The sequence below is a fragment of the Hyla sarda genome, chromosome 3 (assembly GCF_029499605.1).
Source record: "Hyla sarda isolate aHylSar1 chromosome 3, aHylSar1.hap1, whole genome shotgun sequence".
Lineage (NCBI taxonomy): Eukaryota > Metazoa > Chordata > Amphibia > Anura > Hylidae > Hyla > Hyla sarda.
This window is the reverse complement of record NC_079191.1, coordinates 26795282-26816723: the sequence shown is the minus strand read 5'-3', so window position 1 is coordinate 26816723 and position 21442 is coordinate 26795282. Positions and strand designations below refer to the sequence as shown.

The 21442-nt window shown below is 45.2% G+C and overlaps 1 protein-coding gene across 1 annotated transcript in view; it reads left to right on the top strand.

The window, feature by feature from the left end:
• CDC5L (cell division cycle 5 like) overlaps positions 1-21442 on the top strand; it is a 54253-nt gene that overhangs the window by 2046 nt on the left and 30765 nt on the right. Inside the window, exons 2-6 of the mRNA XM_056563942.1 lie at positions 2865-2968; positions 8038-8199; positions 8439-8566; positions 9251-9350; positions 19560-19778. Of these exons, the coding sequence (XP_056419917.1) occupies positions 2865-2968; positions 8038-8199; positions 8439-8566; positions 9251-9350; positions 19560-19778 (713 nt within the window). The remainder of the gene's footprint in view (positions 1-2864; positions 2969-8037; positions 8200-8438; positions 8567-9250; positions 9351-19559; positions 19779-21442) is intronic.

Genomic DNA, 21442 nt, shown 5'->3' with positions numbered 1-21442 from the left:
GGACTAGTAGTGCTGACTGTACTGCACAGTATGCTGGGACTAGTAGTACTGACTGTGCTGCACAGCATGCTGGGACTAGTAGTGCTGACTGTACTGCACAGTGTGCTGGGACTAGTAGTACTGACTGTACTGCACAGTATGCTGGGACTAGTAGTACTGACTGTACTGCACAGCATGCTGGGACTAGTAGTGCTGACTGTACTGCACAGTATGCTGGGACTAGTAGTACTGACTGTGCTGCACAGCATGCTGGGACTAGTAGTGCTGACTGTGCTGCACAGCATGCTGGGACTAGTAGTGCTGACTGTGCTGCACAGCATGCTGGGACTAGTAGTGCTGACTGTGCTGCACAGCATGCTGGGACTAGTAGTACTGACTGTACTGCACAGCATGCTGGGACTAGTAGTGCTGACTGTACTGCACAGCATGCTGGGACTAGTAGTACTGACTGTGCTGCACAGCATGCTGGGACTAGTAGTACTGACTGCGCTGCACAGCATGCTGGGACTAGTAGTACTGACTGTGCTGCACAGTATGCTGGGACTAGTAGTACTGACTGTGCTGCACAGCATGCTGGGACTAGTAGTACTGACTGTGCTGCACAGCATGCTGGGACTAGTAGTACTGACTGTACTGCACAGCATGCTGGGACTAGTAGTACTGACTGTACTGCACAGCATGCTGGGACTAGTAGTACTGACTGTACTGCACAGCATGCTGGGACTAGTAGTGCTGACTGTACTGCACAGCATGCTGGGACTAGTAGTGCTGACTGTGCTGCACAGCATGCTGGGACTAGTAGTGCTGACTGTACAGCATGCTGGGACTAGTAGTACTGACTGCACAGCATGCTGGGACTAGTAGTGCTGACTGTACTGCACAGCATGCTGGGACTAGTAGTACTGACTGTACTGCACAGCATGCTGGGACTAGTAGTACTGACTGCACTGCACAGTATGCTGGGACTAGTAGTGCTGACTGTACTGCACAGCATGCTGGGACTAGTAGTACTGACTGCACTGCACAGTATGCTGGGACTAGTAGTGCTGACTGTACTGCACAGCATGCTGGGACTAGTAGTGCTGACTGTACTGCACAGCATGCTGGGACTAGTAGTGCTGACTGTACTGCACAGCATGCTGGGACTAGTTGTGCTGACTGCTGCACAGCATGCTGGGACTAGTAGTACTGACTGTACTGCACAGCATGCTGGGACTAGTAGTACTGACTGCGCTGCACAGCATGCTGGGACTAGTAGTACTGACTGTGCTGCACAGTATGCTGGGACTAGTAGTACTGACTGTGCTGCACAGCATGCTGGGACTAGTAGTACTGACTGTGCTGCACAGCATGCTGGGACTAGTAGTACTGACTGTACTGCACAGCATGCTGGGACTAGTAGTACTGACTGTACTGCACAGCATGCTGGGACTAGTAGTACTGACTGTACTGCACAGCATGCTGGGACTAGTAGTGCTGACTGTACTGCACAGCATGCTGGGACTAGTAGTGCTGACTGTGCTGCACAGCATGCTGGGACTAGTAGTGCTGACTGTACAGCATGCTGGGACTAGTAGTACTGACTGCACAGCATGCTGGGACTAGTAGTGCTGACTGTACTGCACAGCATGCTGGGACTAGTAGTACTGACTGTACTGCACAGCATGCTGGGACTAGTAGTACTGACTGCACTGCACAGTATGCTGGGACTAGTAGTGCTGACTGTACTGCACAGCATGCTGGGACTAGTAGTACTGACTGCACTGCACAGTATGCTGGGACTAGTAGTGCTGACTGTACTGCACAGCATGCTGGGACTAGTAGTGCTGACTGTACTGCACAGCATGCTGGGACTAGTAGTGCTGACTGTACTGCACAGCATGCTGGGACTAGTTGTGCTGACTGCTGCACAGCATGCTGGGACTAGTTGTGCTGACTGCTGCACAGCATGCTGGGACTAGTTGTGCTGACTGCTGCACAGCATGCTGGGATTTGTAGTTCTGTCTCTGCAGCACATCATGCTGGGACTTGTAGTTCTTCCTCTCCTTATTGCAGTATAATTTTCCTGGCAGAGAATGCTGGGACTTGATGGAAAGTGTCTGGGACACTTCAAGGAGATCCTGTTCCCTATAGTTTACCAGTAGATGATAGAACCTTTTTATTTACCTTGCTGATCTTGCTGGGACTTGTAGTTCTTTTGTATAAATTAACAACGGACTGCCACCATTCCCCTTGTGAGTAGTATGTGAGGTTTGGGAGAGTTTCTTTAGGGAGACATCCCTTCAATATTTCCAGGAGGACTAATAGAGGAACTATATCTAAAAGTAGGGAGGTCAGTCAGAGCCAGACTGTCCACATGTCATGTGACTAGAGATGAGCGAATTTACAGTAAATTTGATTCGTCACAAACTTCTCGGCTCGCCAGTTGATGATTTTCCTGCATAAATTAGTTCAGCTTTCAGGTGCTCCGGTGGGCTGGAAAAGCTGGATACAGTCCTAGGAGACTCTTTCCTAGGAATGTATCCACCTTTTCCAGCCCACTGGAGCACCTGAAAGCTGAACTAATTTATGCAGGAAAATCATCAACTGGCGAGCCGAGAAGTTCGTGACGAATCGAATTTACTGTAAATTCGCTCATCTCTAGATGTGACCTTCCATGTAATACTAACAGTTCCCTCTAGTGGGTGCTGTAGGGAAGATGATGTCACTTTTTCTAGGGATAACAATTGATCTCTGGGGTCCCAAGGGCATTTAGTGACGGGTTAATTTATATATATATATATATATATATATATATATATATATATATATATATATTTTTTTTTTTTTTTTCTCATGTATTTTATATCTATTTCTTCTCATAGGATGAAATCCTCAAGGCGGCGGTTATGAAATATGGCAAAAACCAGTGGTCTCGTATTGCGTCCCTACTGCACAGGAAGTCCGCCAAGCAGTGTAAAGCCCGATGGTAATGTGAATCCTCCGTACACCACTACTTACCTCATCATCTAACGTACAGTCCTCCCAGACCATTGTAACTTTATCCTATACCCAACATGCAATGCCATAGACCAGTCTTTCTCAACCAGGGTGCCTCCAGCTGTTTTCAACAGCTGGAGGCACCCTGGTTGGGAAACACTGTCATAGACGATCCAGATCCGCAGCACGGTCGTAAGATCTAACCGCTTTCACATAGAGACATAGAATGTGTCAGCAGATACGAGCCATTTGGCCCATCTAGTCTGCCCAAAATTCTGAATACTTATGAATCGTACTTATTCATTTCTTATATGAAGGATATGAAAAAATAAGAGACCACTGTGGTACTCGGCAGAAGGGGCTACAATCATAAAAACTAAAAGCTAGCATTTAGTAATTATAAAACAACCCAGAGCAATGGAGCTAAGGAAATCTACAAGACTAGGCAGAAAGAGGCCAAGCAAGTTATAAGAAATTCTAAAGCGCAGGCAGAAGAAAAACTAGCTCAGTCTGTGAAAAAAAGGATAAGACATTCTTCAGATATTTAAATGAAAAAAGTTAATTAAAATTAGGGATCGACCAATTATCGGTTTGGCCGATATTCACGATTTTGGACATTATTGGTATCGGCAATTACCTTGCCAATATGCCGATAATGCCCCGCCTCCCCGGCCAGAGACCGCTGCCCCATTGCCTCCCCCATCCCCGGTTTTATAATTACCTGTTCCCGGTGTCCGCGCTACTTCTGGCTAGTGCGACGTGCTGCGCTGTACAGCGCAATGACGAGTGACGTCCTCAGCGCAACATCACCGTCAGTGCGCACAGTGACAGCTCAGGACGGAGCCAGAAGTAGCGCGGACCTCGGGAACAGGTAATTATAAAACCGGGGATGGGGAGGCAATGGGGCAGCGGCGGTGGTGGTTGGACTAGGGAGGACCCCAGGACAGGCAGGGGGAGAGAAGCGGGCGGTGGTGGTCTATGGCCCCTCAAAACCCGTTGCAGTTCATTGATTTAAATCGGGCGCTTTAAATTATTGATCTGCAGGGCCTTTGGAATAGCCGATAAATTATACCGGAATATCGGTATAAGTTATCGGCTATCGGCCTGAAAGGTCGCAGATTATGGGTATCGGCCCTAAAAAATCGATATCGGACAATCTCTAATTAAAACAAGGAATAACTTAATTAAAACCAAAGGAAGGAAGGTATGTAGAAGAGAATAAAGGGCTAGCGGACTGCCTTAATGAATACTTGTGTTCAGTTTTTACAGAAGGAAAAGGACCTCAATTAGGGAGAAAGACTAATGAATCGTTTGATGCATGTGTCTTTACAGAGGAAGAGGCTCAATGTTTGCTGTCTAAAGTGAAGACAAATAAGTCACAGGGGCCTGATGGGATACACCCAAAATTATTAAGAGTTTAGTGGTGAGCTAGCAAAACCATTAGCAGATTCATTTAACCAATCACTGGTAACAGGAGTCGTCCCGGAAGATTGGAAATTAGCAAATGTCGTGCCCAAGTATTAGGGAGGAATCAAGCAACTATAGGCCAGTAAGTCTGACATCAATAGCGGGGAAATTAATGGAAACCCTACTAAAGGATAGGATTGTGGAACATCTAAAATCCCATGGATTGCAAGATGAAAAACAACATGGGTTTACTTCAGGGAGATCATGTCAATCAAATCTCATTGATTTTTTTTTTTGACTGGGTGACTAAAATAATAAATGGTGGAGGGGCAGTAGACATCGCATATCTAGATTTTAGTAAGGCTTCTGACACTGTCCCACATAGAAGACTTATCCATAAACTACAGTCATTGAGCTTGGACTCCAATATTGTTGAGTGGATTAGGCAGTGGCTGAGTAACAGACAACAGAGGGTTGTAGTCAAAGTAGAATATACAGAGCAAGGTCTTGTTACCAGTGGGGACCTCAGGGATCTGTACTGGGACCAATATTGTTTAATATCTTCATTAGGGATATCGCAAAAGGTCTCTATTAGAGATGAGCGAAGTTACAGGGATACGATTCGTCACGAACCTCGCGGCTCGGCAGTTGATGACTTTTCTTGCATAAATGAGTTCAGCTTTCGGGTGCTCCGGTGGGCTGGAAAAGGTGGATACAGTCCTAGGAGAGTCTCCCCTGCAGAAGTGGTCGCTGCAAATACAGGGAAGGAGTTTAAGCATGCATGGGATAAGCATAAGGCTATCCTTCATATAACATAGGACAGGGACTATTGATAGGTTTCAGACTATTGGGCAGACTAGATTGGCCAAATGGTTTTTATCTGCCGACACATTCAATGTTTCTTATACCTATCCGTATCTTATATGAAGGATAGTCTTATGCCTATCCCTATCTTATATGAAGGATAGTCTTATGCCTATCCCTATCTTATATGAAGGATAGCCTTATGCCTATCCCTATCTTATATGAAGGATATCCTTATACCTATCCCTATCTTATATGAAGGATAGCCTTATGCCTATCCCTATCTTATATGAAGGATAGCCTTATGCCTATCCCTATCTTATATGAAGGATAGTCTTATGCCTATCCCTATCTTATATGAAGGATAGCCTTATGCCTATCCCTATGTTATATGAAGGATAGCCTTATGCCTATCCCTATCTTATATGAAGGATAGCCTTATGCCTATCCCTATCTTATATGAAGGATAGTTTTGTCTATCCCTATCTTATTTGAAGGATAGCCTTATGCCTATCCCTATCTTATGTGAAGGATAGCCTTATCACTATCCCTATATTATATGAAAGATATCCTTATACCTATATCTATCTTATATGAAGAGAAAGCAGAAAAGCAGCACTCCAAAAGAAAAAAAGTGCACGGGTGCCTACTGTGTCAGGTCCAGGTTGGTGACCCCTCCAAAACACAAAGCAATATGAACAGTGGCACACCAAGTGACAAAAAAGAAAGGTGATTTATTCAAAAAAACGTGTTGGGCAACGTTTCAGCTGGCTCACCCAGCCATTTTCAAGCCAGCTGGGTGAGCCAGCCGAAACGTTGCCCAACACGTTTTTTTTTGAATAAATCTCCTTTCTTTTTTGTCACTTGGTGTGCCACTGTTCATTTTGCTTTTTATCTTATATGAAGGATAGTCTTATGCCTATCTCTATCTTATATGAAGGATAACCTTATGCCTATCCCTATCTTATATGAAGGATAGCCTTATGCCTATCTCTATCTTATATGAAGGATAGCCTTATGCCTATCTCTATCTTATATGAAGGATAGCCTTATACCAATCCCTATCTTATATGAAGGATAACATTATACCTATCCCTATCTTATATGAAGGATAGTCTTATGCCTAACCCTATCTTATATGAAGGATAGCCTTATACCTATACCTATCTTATATGAAGAATAACCTTATGCTTATCCCTATCTTATATGAAGGATAGTCTTATACCTATCCCTATCTTATATGAAGGATATCCTTATACCTATCCTATATGAAGGATAACCTTATGCCTATCTATCTTATACAAAGGATATCCTTATACCTATCCCTATCTTATATGAAGGATAACCTTATACCTATCCCTATCTTATATGAAGGATAACCTTATACCTATCCCTATCTTATATGAAGGATATCCTTATACCTATCCCATTCATGCTTAAACTCCTTCACTGTATTTGCAGCGACCACCTCTACAGGAAGGCTATTCCATGCATCCACCACTCTCTCAGTAAACCTTTCACCTTCACGTTTCCCCTATACCACAGAAATGCATTCCATTAACCCCTTCCAAACCCATGGACTACATTTAGGTTATAGGCCGGGTGAGGGAGTATGACACGTGCCTGGTAGGTACCGGCTGCCATCCTCAGCCGACACTTGCCAGTAACGACGGGCTTCAGAGATCACTTGTCATTTAACTATTTAAAGGAGAAAGCTAATAAAAATAAACTTATCCCCTCTCCACTTTCACCTGGGTTGGTATAATTGCGGGGTGCTGATAACTTCTTAGGCTGCGTTCACACGGCCATCTAGACCCGTCCCGTTCTTTTCCCGTTACGCACAGTAACGGATGTTATCCATTTGTATCCGTTCTTGCTCAGTTAATAAACGTTTTTTTTTTTTTTTTTGTTCTGAGCATGTTCAGAAGTAAAAACGGATCAAAAAATGGATGACCTTAAAGGCTCATCGGTTTTCCATAGACTTAAATGTTAAACTTACTGTATCCGTTTTTTCTGACGGGAGAAAAAAATACCGCATGCACAATCTTTTCTCCCATAAAAAACAAAACAAAAAAAAAACATGGAAATGAGCGCAGACGGGTACAAACGGATGTGAAAGGATTGTTAAAAATCCCAATGACATCAATGGGATTATTTTACAACCGTTTGTAATCCGCGTTTACAAGCAGCAACAACGGAACCTAAAGGGGAGAAAAAAAAAACTGGGACAGACGGCACCCTTATGCATAACATGGATCTGTGTAAGTAACCAAACAATAAACTATTAAAAATAATTTTAATATTTTAAAGAAATCTCTCCCTTCCCCCTATAAAAAAAAAAAAAAATAATAAAAAAAAATTGTAATCACCCCCCTTTTTCCATTATCCAAAGAAAAAGTAAAATAAAATAAACATATTTGGTATTTCTAATACCGGTTCGGAGGAACCTGCGCTCTGTATAAGCAGTGTTTTTTTTATAGTTTTGACAGCGGCCACTAAAGGGTTAAAGGGGTTGTCTCGTGTTCAAAAACACTTTTTTTTTATTTTTTTTTATTTTTTTCCTGCAAAAACAGCACCACTCTTGTCCACAGGTTGTGTCTGGTATTGCAGCTCAGCTCCATTGAAGTGAATAGGACTGTAGGACTGAGCTGCAGTACTACACACAACCTGGGGACAGGAGTGGTGCTTTATTTGCAAAAAAAATTAAAATAATAATAATATTATTATTATTATAATTATAATAATTATTATAATTAATAAACAATCAAGCACCACAAAGTTGTACAGGTGAGCCACCGGCTGGCAAGTTGTTCTAACCACTTCTCTTTTTTTATTTTTTAATGCTAGGTACGAATGGCTGGATCCCAGTATTAAGAAGACAGAATGGTCACGTGAGGAGGAAGAGAAGCTGCTGCATTTGGCCAAGCTGATGCCCACACAATGGAGGACGATCGCCCCGATTATTGGCAGGACGGCCGCCCAGTGTCTGGAGCACTATGAGTTTTTACTGTAAGTCACACGACGCAGAATGCCTGTTCCAGTGCTTCCCAACCAGGGTGCCTCCAGCTGTTGCAAAACTACAACTCCCAGCATGCCCGGACAGCCTTTGGCTGTCCGGGCATGCTGGAAGTTGTAGTTTTGCAACAGCTGGGGGCACCCTGGTTGGGAAGCACTGGTATATAGAATATGTAGAGATTTTTAGGATATTAATTCTATTGTTTTTTTTTTTTTTTTTCTCCCCCTTTCAGAGATAAAGCAGCGCAGAGGGACAATGAAGAGGAGGCGGCTGATGACCCTCGGAAGCTTAAACCGGGAGAAATCGACCCAAATCCTGAAACCAAACCCGCCAGGCCGGACCCAGTGGACATGGACGAAGGTATATTCATTAGGCTTTTTCTTATACAATCTGTACTTTTAGTTTTTAACATTGGATTACAAAAGTCAAGGATGCCTTCTTATGTGCATTGCCATGACACTTCTATTGCTCTGCCTCTGGGTTAAAGGGGTATTCCAGTGAAAAACAATAAAAAAAATTTTTTTCAAATCTGGCTCCAGAAAGTTAAACAGATTTGTGAATTACTTTTATTTAAAAAATTTTTTTTTTAATTCTTCCAGTACTTATCAGCTACTGAAGTTGAGTTGTTCTTTTCTGTCTGACCACAGTGCTCTCTGCTGACAACTCTGTCTGTCTCAGGAACTGTTCAGAGTCGGAGCAAATCCCCATAGCAAACCTCTCCTGCTCTGGACAGTTGCTGAGACAGACAGAGGTGTCAGCAGAGAGCACTGTGGTCAAACAGAAAATAACAACTCTACTTCAGCAGCTAAGTACTGGAAGGATTAATATTTTTTTTTTTTTCAATTAAAAAGTAATTTACAAATCTGTTTACATTTCTTGAGCCAGTTGATTTTTTTTTTTTTTTTTTTACAGTAATACCCCTTTAATCTTATAGCACCCAGTGGGCACTGTGGCACCTACTGATTGCTATTTTATTTTTTTTTAAACCTTTTTTGACTTCTCCAACTTTGTTGCCTGAACGTATACAGTGTTTCTTCCTTGCAGATGAGCTGGAGATGTTATCTGAGGCCAGAGCTCGTCTTGCTAACACCCAGGGTAAAAAGGCCAAGAGGAAAGCGAGAGAGAAGCAGCTGGAGGAGGCCAGGTGTGTTGAACATGTAGGGTTATGCAGATACTTTACATTATGGATGCGTGGAAGAGCCTTCCTGCAGAAGTGGTCGCTGCAAATACAGGGAAGGAGTTTGAGCATGCGTTGGACAGGAATAAGGCTATCCTTTTATAAGATGGGGATGGGCATAAGGCTATCCTTCATATAAGATAGGTATAGACATAAGGCTATCCTTCATATAACATAGGTATAGACATAAGGCTATCCTTCATATAAGATAGAGATAGACATAAGGCTATCCTTCATATAAGATAGGGATAGGCATAAGGCTATCCTTCATATAAGATAGGGATAGGCATAAGGCTATCCTTCATATAAGATAGGGATAGGCATAAGGCTATCCTTCATATAAGATAGGGATAGGCATAAGGCTATCCTTCATATAAGATAGGGATAGGCATAAGGTTATCCTTCATATAAGATAGGGATAGGCATAAGGTTATCCTTCATATAAGATAGGGATAGGCATAAGGCTATCCTTCATATAAGATAGGGATAGGCATAAGGCTATCCTTCATATAAGATAGGGATAGGCATAAGGCTATCCTTCATATAAGATAGGGATAGGCATAAGGCTATCCTTCATATAAGATAGAGATAGGCATAAGTCTATCCTTCATATAAGATAGGGATAGGCATAAGGCTATCCTTCATATAAGATAGGGATAGGTATAAGGCTATCCTTTATATAAGATTGGACTAGGGACTATTCATAGTATTCCGGACATTGGACAGACAAGATGGGCCTGACTGGTTTTTATCTGCCGACACATTCTATTGGGGATATTCATCAAAACCTGTGTAGGGAAAGAGTGGTGCCCCTAGCAACCAATCAGATCGCTTCTTTAATTTTTAAAAAGGCCTCTGAAATGAAAGGAGGGATCTGATTGGTTGCTATGGGCAACTGGTCAACTTTACTGCTACACAGGTTTTGATAAATTCCCCCCTAAGTTTCCATATTTCTGCAGCGGAATACCTTACAGAGCACCCGATCTCCCCTCTTTATATAACTGTGCATTAGAAGATGAAGCTTCCAGCTCAGTCTCAACAGCACCTGTCTCCACCATGACCCAGTCCTATAGAGTCACATTACAATCTCCTACTACTGGCTATGAGTGCTATGAAGGCAGAGTAGGAAGCTTTGTCTCCAAATGCACAGTGTACAGTGGGGCAAAAAAGTATTTAGTCAGCCACCAATTGTGCAAGTTCTCCCACTTATAAAGATGAGAGGCTGTAATTGTCATCATAGATATACCTCAACTATGAGAAACAGAATCAGAAAAAAAATCCATAAAATCATTGTCTGATTTTTAAAGAATTTATTTACAAATTATGGTGGAAAATAAGTATTTGGTCAATAAAAAAAAAGTTAATCTCAATACTTTGCTGGCAATGACAGAGGTCAGACATTTTCTGTAAGTCTTCACAAGGTTTTCACACACTGTTGCTGGTATTTTGGCCCATTCCTCCATGCAGATCTCCTCTAGAGCAGTGATGTTTTGTGGCTGTCACTGGGCAACACAGACTTTCAACTCCCTCTAAAGATTTACTATGGGGTTGAGAACTGGAGACTGGCTAGGCTACTCCAGGACCTTGAAATGCTTCTTACGAAGCCACTCATTCATTGCCCGGGCGGTGTGTTTGGGATCATTGTCATGCTGAAAGACCCAGCCACGTTTCCTCTTCAATGCCCCATTTATGGCCCCATTCTTTCCTTTACACAGATCAGTCGTCCTGGTCTCTTTCCTGAAAAACAGCCCCAAAGCCTGATGTTTCCACCCCCATGCTTCACAGTAGGTATGGTGTTCTTTGGATGCACCTCGGCATTCTTTCTCCTCCAAACACAATGAGTTGAGTTTTTACCAAAAAGTTCTACTTCGGTTTCATCTGACCATATGACATTCTCCCAATACTCTTCTGGATCATCCAAATGCTCTCTAGCAAACTTCAGATGGGCCCGGACATGTACTGGCTTAAGCAGGGGGACACGTCTGGCACTACATGATTTGAGTCCCTGGCGGTGTCGTGTGTTACTGATGGTAGCCTTTGTTACTTTGGTCCCAGCTCTCTGCAGGTCATTCACTAGGTCCCCCCTCGTGTGGTTCTGGGATTTTTTGTGAATAATTTTATCACCACAGGGTGAGATCTTGCGTGGAGCCCCAGACCGAGGGAGATTATCAGTGGTCTTGTATGTCTTCCATTTTCTAATAATTTCTCCAACAGTGGATTTCTTCACACCAAGCTGCTTGCCTATTGCAGATTCAGTCTTTCCAGCCTAGTGCAGGTCTACAATTTTGTTTCTGGTGTCCTTCAACAGCTCTTTGGTCTTGGCCATAGTGGAGTTTGGAGTGTGACTGTTTGAGGTTGTGGACAGTTGTCTTTTTATACTGATAACAAGTTCAAACAGGAGCCATTAATACAGGTAACGAGTGGAGGACAGAGGAGACTCTTAAAGAAGAAGTTACAGGTCTGTGAGAGCCAGAAATCTTGCTTTTTTGTTGGTGACCAAATACTTATTTTCCACCATAATTTGCAAATAAATTATTTAAAAATCAGACAATGTGATTTAATGGATTGAGGTATAGTTGAGGTATACCTATGATTAAAATTACAGGCCTCTCATCTTTATAAGTGGGAGAACTTGCACAATTGGTGGCTGACTAAATACTTTTTTGCCCAACTGTACAAGCTGCAGAGAACAGCGCCTTCTTTGAGGTATTTTGGCGCTGAATTCAAAATAAACATAATTTTAGAAAAATGTAAAAAAAAAAAAAAACTCTGGATACATCTTCATAAGCTTTATTTAGCTTGTGGCAGGACAGGTAAACACACACTATCCTATTGGAGCTGTACTAATTTATGGCTGTGAGCACCACCAGTGCATGTGCCTATTTTCTCTTGTAATTTAGAAATATGAACAGTGCTGCAGAATAGTCTTTTGGCTTAAAAACATTGGGAGATACACTTTAACCCCTTAAAGGGGTACTCCGGCGCTTAGACATCTTATCCCCTATCCAAAGGATAGGGGGATAAGATGCCTGATCGTGTGGGACCCCCGTGATTTTGCACACCGCACCCTGTTTAAAATCAGTCCCCGGAGCGTGTTCGCTCCGGGTCTGATTACTGTCGATCACAGGGCCAGAGCGTTGTGACATCAAGGCTCCGCCCCCTCAATGCAAGCCTATGGGAGCAGGCATAACATTGAGGGGGCGGAGCGTGATGTCACACGGGGCGGAGCCTTGACGTCACAACGCTCCGGCCCGTGATTGACAGTAATGAGACCCGGAGCGAACACGCTCCGGGGACTGATTTTAAACTGGGTGCGGCGTGCAAGATCACGAGGGGTCCCCAGGGGCAAGACCCCCGCGATCTTTATCCCCTATCCTTTGGATAGGGGACAAGATGTCTTAGGGCCAGAGTACCCCTTTAAGGACCCATTTTCACCTTAAGGACTCAAAACAATCTTCGTTTTTGCACTTTCGTTTTTTTCCTCCTCATCTTCTAAAAATCATAACAATCAATTTTGCACCTAAGGACCCATATAAGGGCTTGTTTTTTGCGTCACAAATTGTGCTTTGTAATGACATCACTTATTTTATAACCTAATCTGTGGCGAAACAATAAAAAAAATTTTGTGGCGTGAAATGAAGAAAAAACACAATTTTGCAACTTTTTATTGATTCCATTTCTACGCAGTGCACTTTTCGGTAAAAAGGACACATTGGCCGAGATATCATTGTAGGTGTAAGTGAAGCATTTTTTTACACCTTTTTTTTTCTCTATCGGCTCCATTGGGGGGACACAGACCTTGGGTATATGCTGCTGTCTCTAGGAGGTTCGACACTATGGCAACAAGAAAAGTCGGCTCCTCCCAGAAGGGTATACCCGCCCACTGGCACCTGAGGTAATCAGTTTTAGCTTAGTGTCTAAGGAGGTAGACACGGTCTGGAGTTCTCTCCAGACCAGGTCTCATATTTTTTTATTTTCCTAGTTAGGGAATATGCTAGTTTTTTCCTTTTTCTTTCCTGTTTTCAGGTGGGGACTCAGGAACATAGCGTTCACTGTTTCTCCATTGCGATTGAGGGGGCAGGCATCTTGGATGTTCTGTCAACCCCCTCTCGCCAACGGTCAGCGTCTGGGGTTGTACCTCATGGGTCCAGGTCCCCCATCTTTCCCTGCTCGTCTCGCTTTTCAAGCCCGGCATGATGCAGGTGACAAAATGCTGACTGATGACTTCATGACTGAAGACTCAATTAGACTCCACTGAAGGTGGGTATATTTCCCCCTTTTCTTGCAGGTCCTAGGATTCTTCATCCTCTGGAGACCCCTACTTCAGCCCACTCCTCTTTATTGTTCTCTCCTGAATTGTGGGGAACCCTTTCAGGCAATGGGGGTCTAAAATCAGTGGTGTATGACTGTGCAAGTCTTTCCTTTTCTTCGGTGTCTATTCATTCAGACGCCGACACTACTTGGGCAGTTACTTTCATTTCGGCAGCGGAACACTGCTGACTCCTCCTGCGCTCTCTGTGAGCGCGGCCCCTATCTCCGGCCATATTGCTCACTGCGCCGGACCACAGCCCTGTTCTCCTGTCGGCAGCCGCGTGCTGCCTGCGGTGTTTTTTCTTTATGGGAGCGAGGACGCCGTTAGAGCCCGGCCATTTTCCTTCTCTGGCCGCGGGCCCTTGTCGGGCTTTAGCCCTGCCCACTCACAGCCGCGGGAATCCTTCTCTCTCTCCTTCTCTGTATGTGGCCAGTCCCTTTCTCTTCCAATCAGCGCTAAGCGCGTGCAGAGGGTTTCTAAGGGCCAATGAGTGGCGCCCTTTGGCTAGACTGGTCTCACACTCTTCTCATTGGCTATGCTTTCTTCTCCCTCGCTCTCTCCCCTCAGCCATGCAGCACTCCTCACAGCTGCTATCTTATTGGGGACACACACTGAGTGAGCAGTTTCTTTAAAAAAAAAAAATGTAAATAAATATAAAAGAATGGATGTGTTCGAGCCCGGAACTGTCCCTCCTTCTGGACAGATACCACGGGCCTGGTCACCTATTGTTCTTGCAGGGGTTAGCAACTCTACCATACTTGGTTCTGCTAAATCCACTTGTTCGCCTGCACCACTGCTTCCCCTGCTATTTCTACCACTCTCCCAGTCTATATCGACTTGGCTCAGGTCTCCCATCCTGTGGTGACAGCCTTGGAGAGGTCCGCCCTACGCCGGCCCTCCAGATGGACCCGCTCTCCCCCTATACTCACCGTTCTCGCAAGCGTCATAAAGGTGTTTCATCTGACTCTCCTCGTTCCCATTCACCTGGAGAACTTGTGGATGGAGTTTCCAATTGGATACATCTCACATGGTGCACTCATTGGTTTCGGCCATAAGAGACACCTTCCAGCAAAAGGACCCAGGAACTTCGGACATGGTCCAGAAGTTTCCTCTCGTCAGGATCTTCGGACGTGGCTCCAGAAGTTTCCTTTCATAGAGGACCGCATGGATAATCCTGATGTGGTGTACTCATTGGTTTCAGCCATAAGACACACCTTCCATCTAAAGGACCCAGGAACTTCAGGCGTGGCTCCAGAAGTCTCCTTTCTTCGTGCCCGATCGGCACCTAAGTCTTTCAGCTCTCACGCTGAATTTTGTGCCCTGCTGGTATCTGCCTGGAGGCACCCTGTCAAGAAGGTTCAAGCGCGGTATCCCTTCGCCATGGACCTCATTGCTCGGTGGACCTCCTCTCCAACTGTGGATCTACCGGTCTCCCGCCTCTCTAAGGCACCTACCTACCTCTAAGGCTGTTGGCTGATGTGGCTGCCTTTAAGGATCCAGCGGACATGAAGGTGGAGACTTTGGCAAACCTTGCCTTTGAGACAGCAGGTTCTTCATGCTTTTGCTTCAGCCTGGCTGTCAAGGCCCTTTCAGTATGGTCTCCCAACTCCGCCAGGGTAGTCTTCAAGATCCCTCTAGAGGATTTGTTTAATCTAGCTCTCCGATGCTCCGCAGCTGGAGATTTTCTGTGTTCTGCTTCCATGCGCAGCCACTGTGCTGCCTTTGCCACAAGCTACCTGGTAGCCACCGTCCCTCCATATGGCTTAAAGCCTGGAATGTGGATGCCGTCTTCAGGAAGTGAGGTGACAGGTGGAGAAGATTTCTTTATTACCTCTGGATAAGGCTCACAGAACCGCTTTCTGTCGTAAGTCCTCCTTCTGGTTCTGTGGATCTTTGGTACCATCAAGGGGTGCCAACAAAGGGTCCAGCCAGGCGCTTTCACGGGAAGAGGGCTCCCTCCTTCCGGACCTATCCCGGAGGTCGGCTATCCTTTCCGGACGTTTTGCGGCCCCATCAGGCACCCGTAGGCCTTCCTCGGTCTGAAGGGTCGCCCCCACCCGCCGACCTTTCTCGGGTGGATGGTCGGCTCTTACTCTTCTGGGACGCCTGGACTATACACATTCAGGACTACTAGGTCAGGGATGTGGTAGTCAACGGATACAGGATCAAGTTTGCTTCCCTTTCTTGGGATTGCCTTTTTCTTTCCTGGACCCTCCGGTTCCCCTCTAGCGAAAGCAGTTCGGGGCGCGCCCCAGCTCCTTTTTTATCCAGGGAGTAATTGTCCCAGTTCCTTCAGGGGAATGTTTTCGAGGTTTATTCCAACCTCTTTGTGGTCCCCATGGAAGGTGTTTCTGTTCGCCCACTCGTGGTTCTCGAGTATCTCAGCCAGCATCTTCTGCCTTCCTTCCCGAATGGTGTCTCTCCATTCGGTGCTGGCGTCCATGGTTCACAGGGAGTTTTCGTTCCTCGGTGGACATCAAGGATGCCTGCCTCCACATCTCATTGTTTCCCGGTCATCGGAGGTAGCTCCGCTTTGCAGTTCCGGATGGTCATTTCCTATAGGGGCTCTCCATTTCGGTCTGACCACTTCTCCGCGGACCTTTCACAAAGTCCTGGCGCCTGTGTGAGCCCCTTTTATGGACAACAGTTGTTTCTGTGATTCCTTCCTTGGACGAGCTCCAGCCAGGGCTCAGATCCTTGAGTCTTAGTCTCAACCTCGAGACCTTGTCTCACTTCGGTTGGGTGTTCAATCGGGACAAGTCCAACTGCTCTCCTTGGGCTCCAGTTTGACGCGGCCTCTACCCGCTTTCGTTTCCGCCGACTATTCAGCTGACTCTCTTATCAAATATCCAATGACTTCGGCACCCTGCTCCAGTTTCCATTCGCGTTTGCATGGATGTCCTGGATCGGTTAGTGGCGGCCATGGAGGCCGTGCCATTTGCCCAGTTTCATCACCAACCTCTTCAACTGGTGATTCTCTTCTGGTGGGACAGGTCTTCATTGTCTCTCGACCGCAAGATCGTTCTCGGGGCCTTGGTCCCCCGAGAAGCCCTTTTCCCCTTCAACATATTTGGGCCTAGGGCAATTCTTTCTTGGCTTGCTTCTTGGGAAATTCCCTTCGGGGCGGAACTCCGATTCCGGCATCTCAGCGATCTTCATTCCGGACGTTTCTGGGATGTGGTCTTTCTCAGACGGTTCTCAGCCGTCCAAGGCAAGTGGTCCCTACATCCGGAGGGGTTTCCAGTAACCTGCAACCTCTGGGGCGCTCCAGGCGTGGACCTCTGCGCGTTCCCCCACAACCAAACCGTTCCCTTCTATTGGTCGGGCTTTGCCCTTCCTTATCTGTTTCCTCCCCCTCCTCTCCTTTTGGGGTCCTGAGGCATCTCACAGCAAAAGGGCGTTCCCTCCATTCTCGTGGCCCAGACTGGCCCCGGCGGGCATGGTACGTCGTCATGGTCAGGCTCCTGAACGACTTACTGCTGCGCCTTCCCTATCGTCCAGACCTCCTGTATCAGGTCTCCTGGGCCACCTCTATTTACCGTCTCTGCCATGCAAGGCCCCCCTTTTGAACCTCTCAGGGACATATGTCTTCGCCTCCTTCCCCGCAAGGTGGCGTTCCTTATTGCTCTTCCCTCTGTTAGGAGGGTGTCAGAGCTGGCAGCTCTATCCTGCAATTCTCCTTTCCTGGTTGTATACCAGGACAATTTGTTTTGTTTTCCGTCCAGGTCCGTCCTTCGTACCTGATATGGTTTTGACTTTTTCATCTCAATGAGGACATCGACCTTCCGACCTTTTGTCCGGCCCCTTCTCATCCCTGGAAGTGTTTGTTCCACAACCTGTTGTGGTCGTTGGACAAGACAACCATTTTGGGAGCTTACCGCTGCAAGGGGAAGATCCACCCTTCAGGGTTTTGGCTCATTCCATCAGTTTTTTGGAGAATCCTGGGCCTCCGCTACGTGGCTTCGTCCTTGCAGTCCTGTGAGGCGTCCACGTGGTCGTCCTTGCACACTTTCTCAAGGTGCTACCAGATTCATGCCCTCGCATCAGCTGATGCTACTCTGGGCCGTAAGACGTTGCAGGCGGCGATGGTCCAACCGTCCACCTGTCTGATTCCTTACCCACCCAAGGGACGGCTTTGGTACGTCCCAAGGTCTGTGTCCCCCAATGGAGCCGATAGAGAAAAGGAGATTTTTATCCTTACCGTAAAATCTCTTTTTTGAAGGATCCATTGGGGGACACAGCTCCCACCCTGTTCTGGTGTTTCTATTTCAGTCATTTGTCCGAGGGTGTGCTCAGTTACCTTTTCTTCTGGTTGCTCGGACAGTCTGTGTGGTTTTTCTCTGGACCTGTCGGTCTTCTCCTATTGCTCTGGGACTAAAACTGATTATCTCAGGTGCCTATGGGCAGGCATACCCTGCTGGCAGGAGCCGACTTCTCTTGTTGCCATAGTGTCGAACCTCCTAGAGACAGCAGCATATACCCAAGGTCTGTGTCCCCCAATGGATCCTTCGAGAGAGAGATTTTATGGTAAGCATAAAAATCTCCTCTTTTGTGTGCTGGTAATGTGTAGGAACACCAGATTTATTAAATGGTCACAAAGCATTTGATAAATTTTGTGCAGGACCCATTTTCTGAAATTTCTCTCTTAACCTACACCAAAAAGCTAAGCTAAGTCTGGGCTGGTGTAGCTTGAGACTTCTCAGTGGCTTTGCGCCTTTTCACAAAAAGGTGCAGTTTATAAAACCCTTTTATATCATGTGTATTGTCAAAATCAGTGGATTGCAACTCAAAATCACCAGAAATATGTAAACCAAAAGGTGCAAATAAATCCTGCTTGCGCCTTTTCTAGACGCAAAAAAAAAGTCTAAAGACAATGATAAATTTCGGCCATTATCTTTATTCTGTAGGTCCATAGGGCTACAAGGATACCCAATTTAATGAAGGGTTTATTTATTTTACTACTTTTAAAAAAGTAGTTAGCGTGATAAGGGCGTACAGGTATGGCCTGAGTCCTTAAGTGGTTAAGGAGCAGTTCTGTAATGTTCAAGCCTATAGGCACAGTTGTTTAAAGGGAATCTGTTATCAGTGTCAGTAGTACAGGCAGGTAGTGCTTGTGACACTTATTATAATCATACTTGCCTACCACGATCCTTGGTCCCGTGTTTTTTTTTTTTTTTTTTTTTTTAACTGTAAATTTTGATTGAGATTTTTAGAATACATTCCAAACAGGTAAGATAACACAAGTAAAGGCATATCTTCCTTATTCGGGCAGCAGACTTGGGCAGTCAGCACTCTAGGAACGCAGTGACGTCACCGATGTTCCTTCGTCCCTCGGGCCAACTGCGAGCAGCCTTGAAGAAACTGCAGCGGTGACGTTAGTGTGCTTCTGGAGCTCTGTCAATGAACCAAGCCTGCTGCCCAAATAAGGAGAACAGGACCACATATCTGGGCAGGTAAGTATCATTATAATCAGTCGCCTGCATTTCAGGCCTGTGCCAACAGGTTAGTGTGGGTGACTGTGATGACATTCCCTTTAAATAAAGGTTGCAGTAACTTGGTGTAAGCAGAACCTGATGTCTTATTGGTATCTGTCATTTCAGGCCTGTGCCAACAGGTTAGTGTGGGTGACTGTGATGACATTCCCTTTTAAATAAAGGTTGCAGTAACTTGGTGTAAGCACAACCTGATGTCTTATTGGCATCTGTCATTTCAGGCCTTTTAGGTCATTATACCTCATATGTTGGCGCAGAATATGGAGTCCTTATCATTTGGTTTGTATGGGGTTAATCCTGACTCCTCATTGTGCCTGTCAATGATCTGCTCTCTTGGCCGATGGTATTGATGATCTCATTGGTTATTCACAGGCGTTTGGCGGCTCTTCAGAAGAGGCGAGAGCTGCGGGCAGCAGGAATCGAGATACAGAAGAAAAGGAAAAAGAAGCGTGGCGTAGATTACAATGCTGAGATCCCGTTCGAGAAGAAGCCGGCCCCGGGCTTCTATGACACCTCCGAGGAGAACTATGATGCACTAAACGCAGACTTCAGAAAACTGAGGCAGCAGGACCTGGACGGAGAGCTTAGATCGTAAGTGAAGGAGGGCACCATGTCTGCTTGGGTGATTATAGAAAGCTGATGTGTATGGGGATTGTACAGGCACGAGATACTGGAAAGGCTCCTCTACTTCTCACAATCCCTTGATAATAAAGTGATGGTAAAGTTCACCCCTGTAGCGCCACCCCAGGAGAAATGACAGCGGCACAGTCTGTGCGAGACAAGAGATACGCTTAGTAACTTTGTAAAGATAGAACTAGTTGGTACAAAGTACCAGAGTCCCTGTCTTTAGCCCAATTATGTGCTTGAAGGGGTTATCCAGGAAAATACTATATATATATATATATATATATATATATATATATATATATATATATATATATATATATATATATATATATAATCAACTGGCTCCAGAAAGTTAAACAGATTCGTAAATTACTTCTATTAAAAAAATCTTAATCCTTTCAGTACTTATGAGCTGCTGAAGTTGAGTTGTTCTTTTCTGTCGAAGTGCTTTATGATGACCCCTGTCTCGGGAACTGTCCAGAGTAGAAGCAAATCCCCATAGCAAACCTATTCTACTCTGTGCAGTTCCCGAGACAAGCAGAGATGTCGGCAGAGAGCACCGTTGCTAGACCGAAAAGAACAACTCAACTTCAGCAGGTGATAATTATTGGAAGGATTAAGGTTTTTTAATAGAAGTCATTTACAAATCTGTTTTACTTTCTGGAGCCAGTTGATATATAAAAAAAAAATTACTGGAATTTAAGGTGAATATCCACAGGATAGGGGATAAGTGATTGCGGGGGTCCAGCCACTGGGACCCCCTGGGATCTCCTGCCCGGCACTTCTGTAAGGCTGCATTCACACCACGTTTTGTACATACGGGTGCCGTATCTGGCGGCGGGAGGGGCAAACCGGGCGCTCACGTACCCCAGCCGGATCAGCCAGTGACTCCATTTACTTTATTGATCCGACCGGAGTCAAACGGTGACTCCAGTCGGCTCGGTTTTGACCCGTATGCGGTTTCCTGACCGGACCTAAAACCGTAGTATACTACGGTTTTAGGTCCGGTCCAAAACTGCATATGGGTCAAAACTGAGCCGGACAGAGTCACAGTTTGACTCCGGTCAGATCATTAAAGTAAATGGAATCACTGGCTGAATCGGCCGGTTTATGTGAGCGCCCGGTTTGCCCTTCCCCCCCCCCCCCCCGCCGGATCAGGCACCGTATGTACAAAGCGTGGTGTGAATGCACCCTAATGCGAGTGCACAGAGTGATCTTTGCTCTATGCTGGATTACTGTCGACCGAAGATGTGGCCAACATATATCTCTATGGGATATCCGAAGATACATAAACGCTGTATCTCCATCTCTCCCTTAGACATGAATAGATTGGACGTGTCGACTACGGCCGCTCCGAAGCCAAGCACAGGCGGCTAACATCCTGAGATGAAAAATGACCCCTATAAACTAGTTTTTGTTAGATTTTAAAAGTAGTGAAACCTATTTTCTTTTGATACTCATTTTAAAGGGGTACTTCCCTGGCAAAGATTTTATTTTATTTTTTTAAATCAACTGGTGCCAGAAAGTTAAACAGATTTTTGAATTACTTCTATTAAAAAAATCTTAATCCTTCCACTACTTATCAGCTGCTGTTATGATCCATAGGAAGGTCTTTTCTTTTTGAGTTT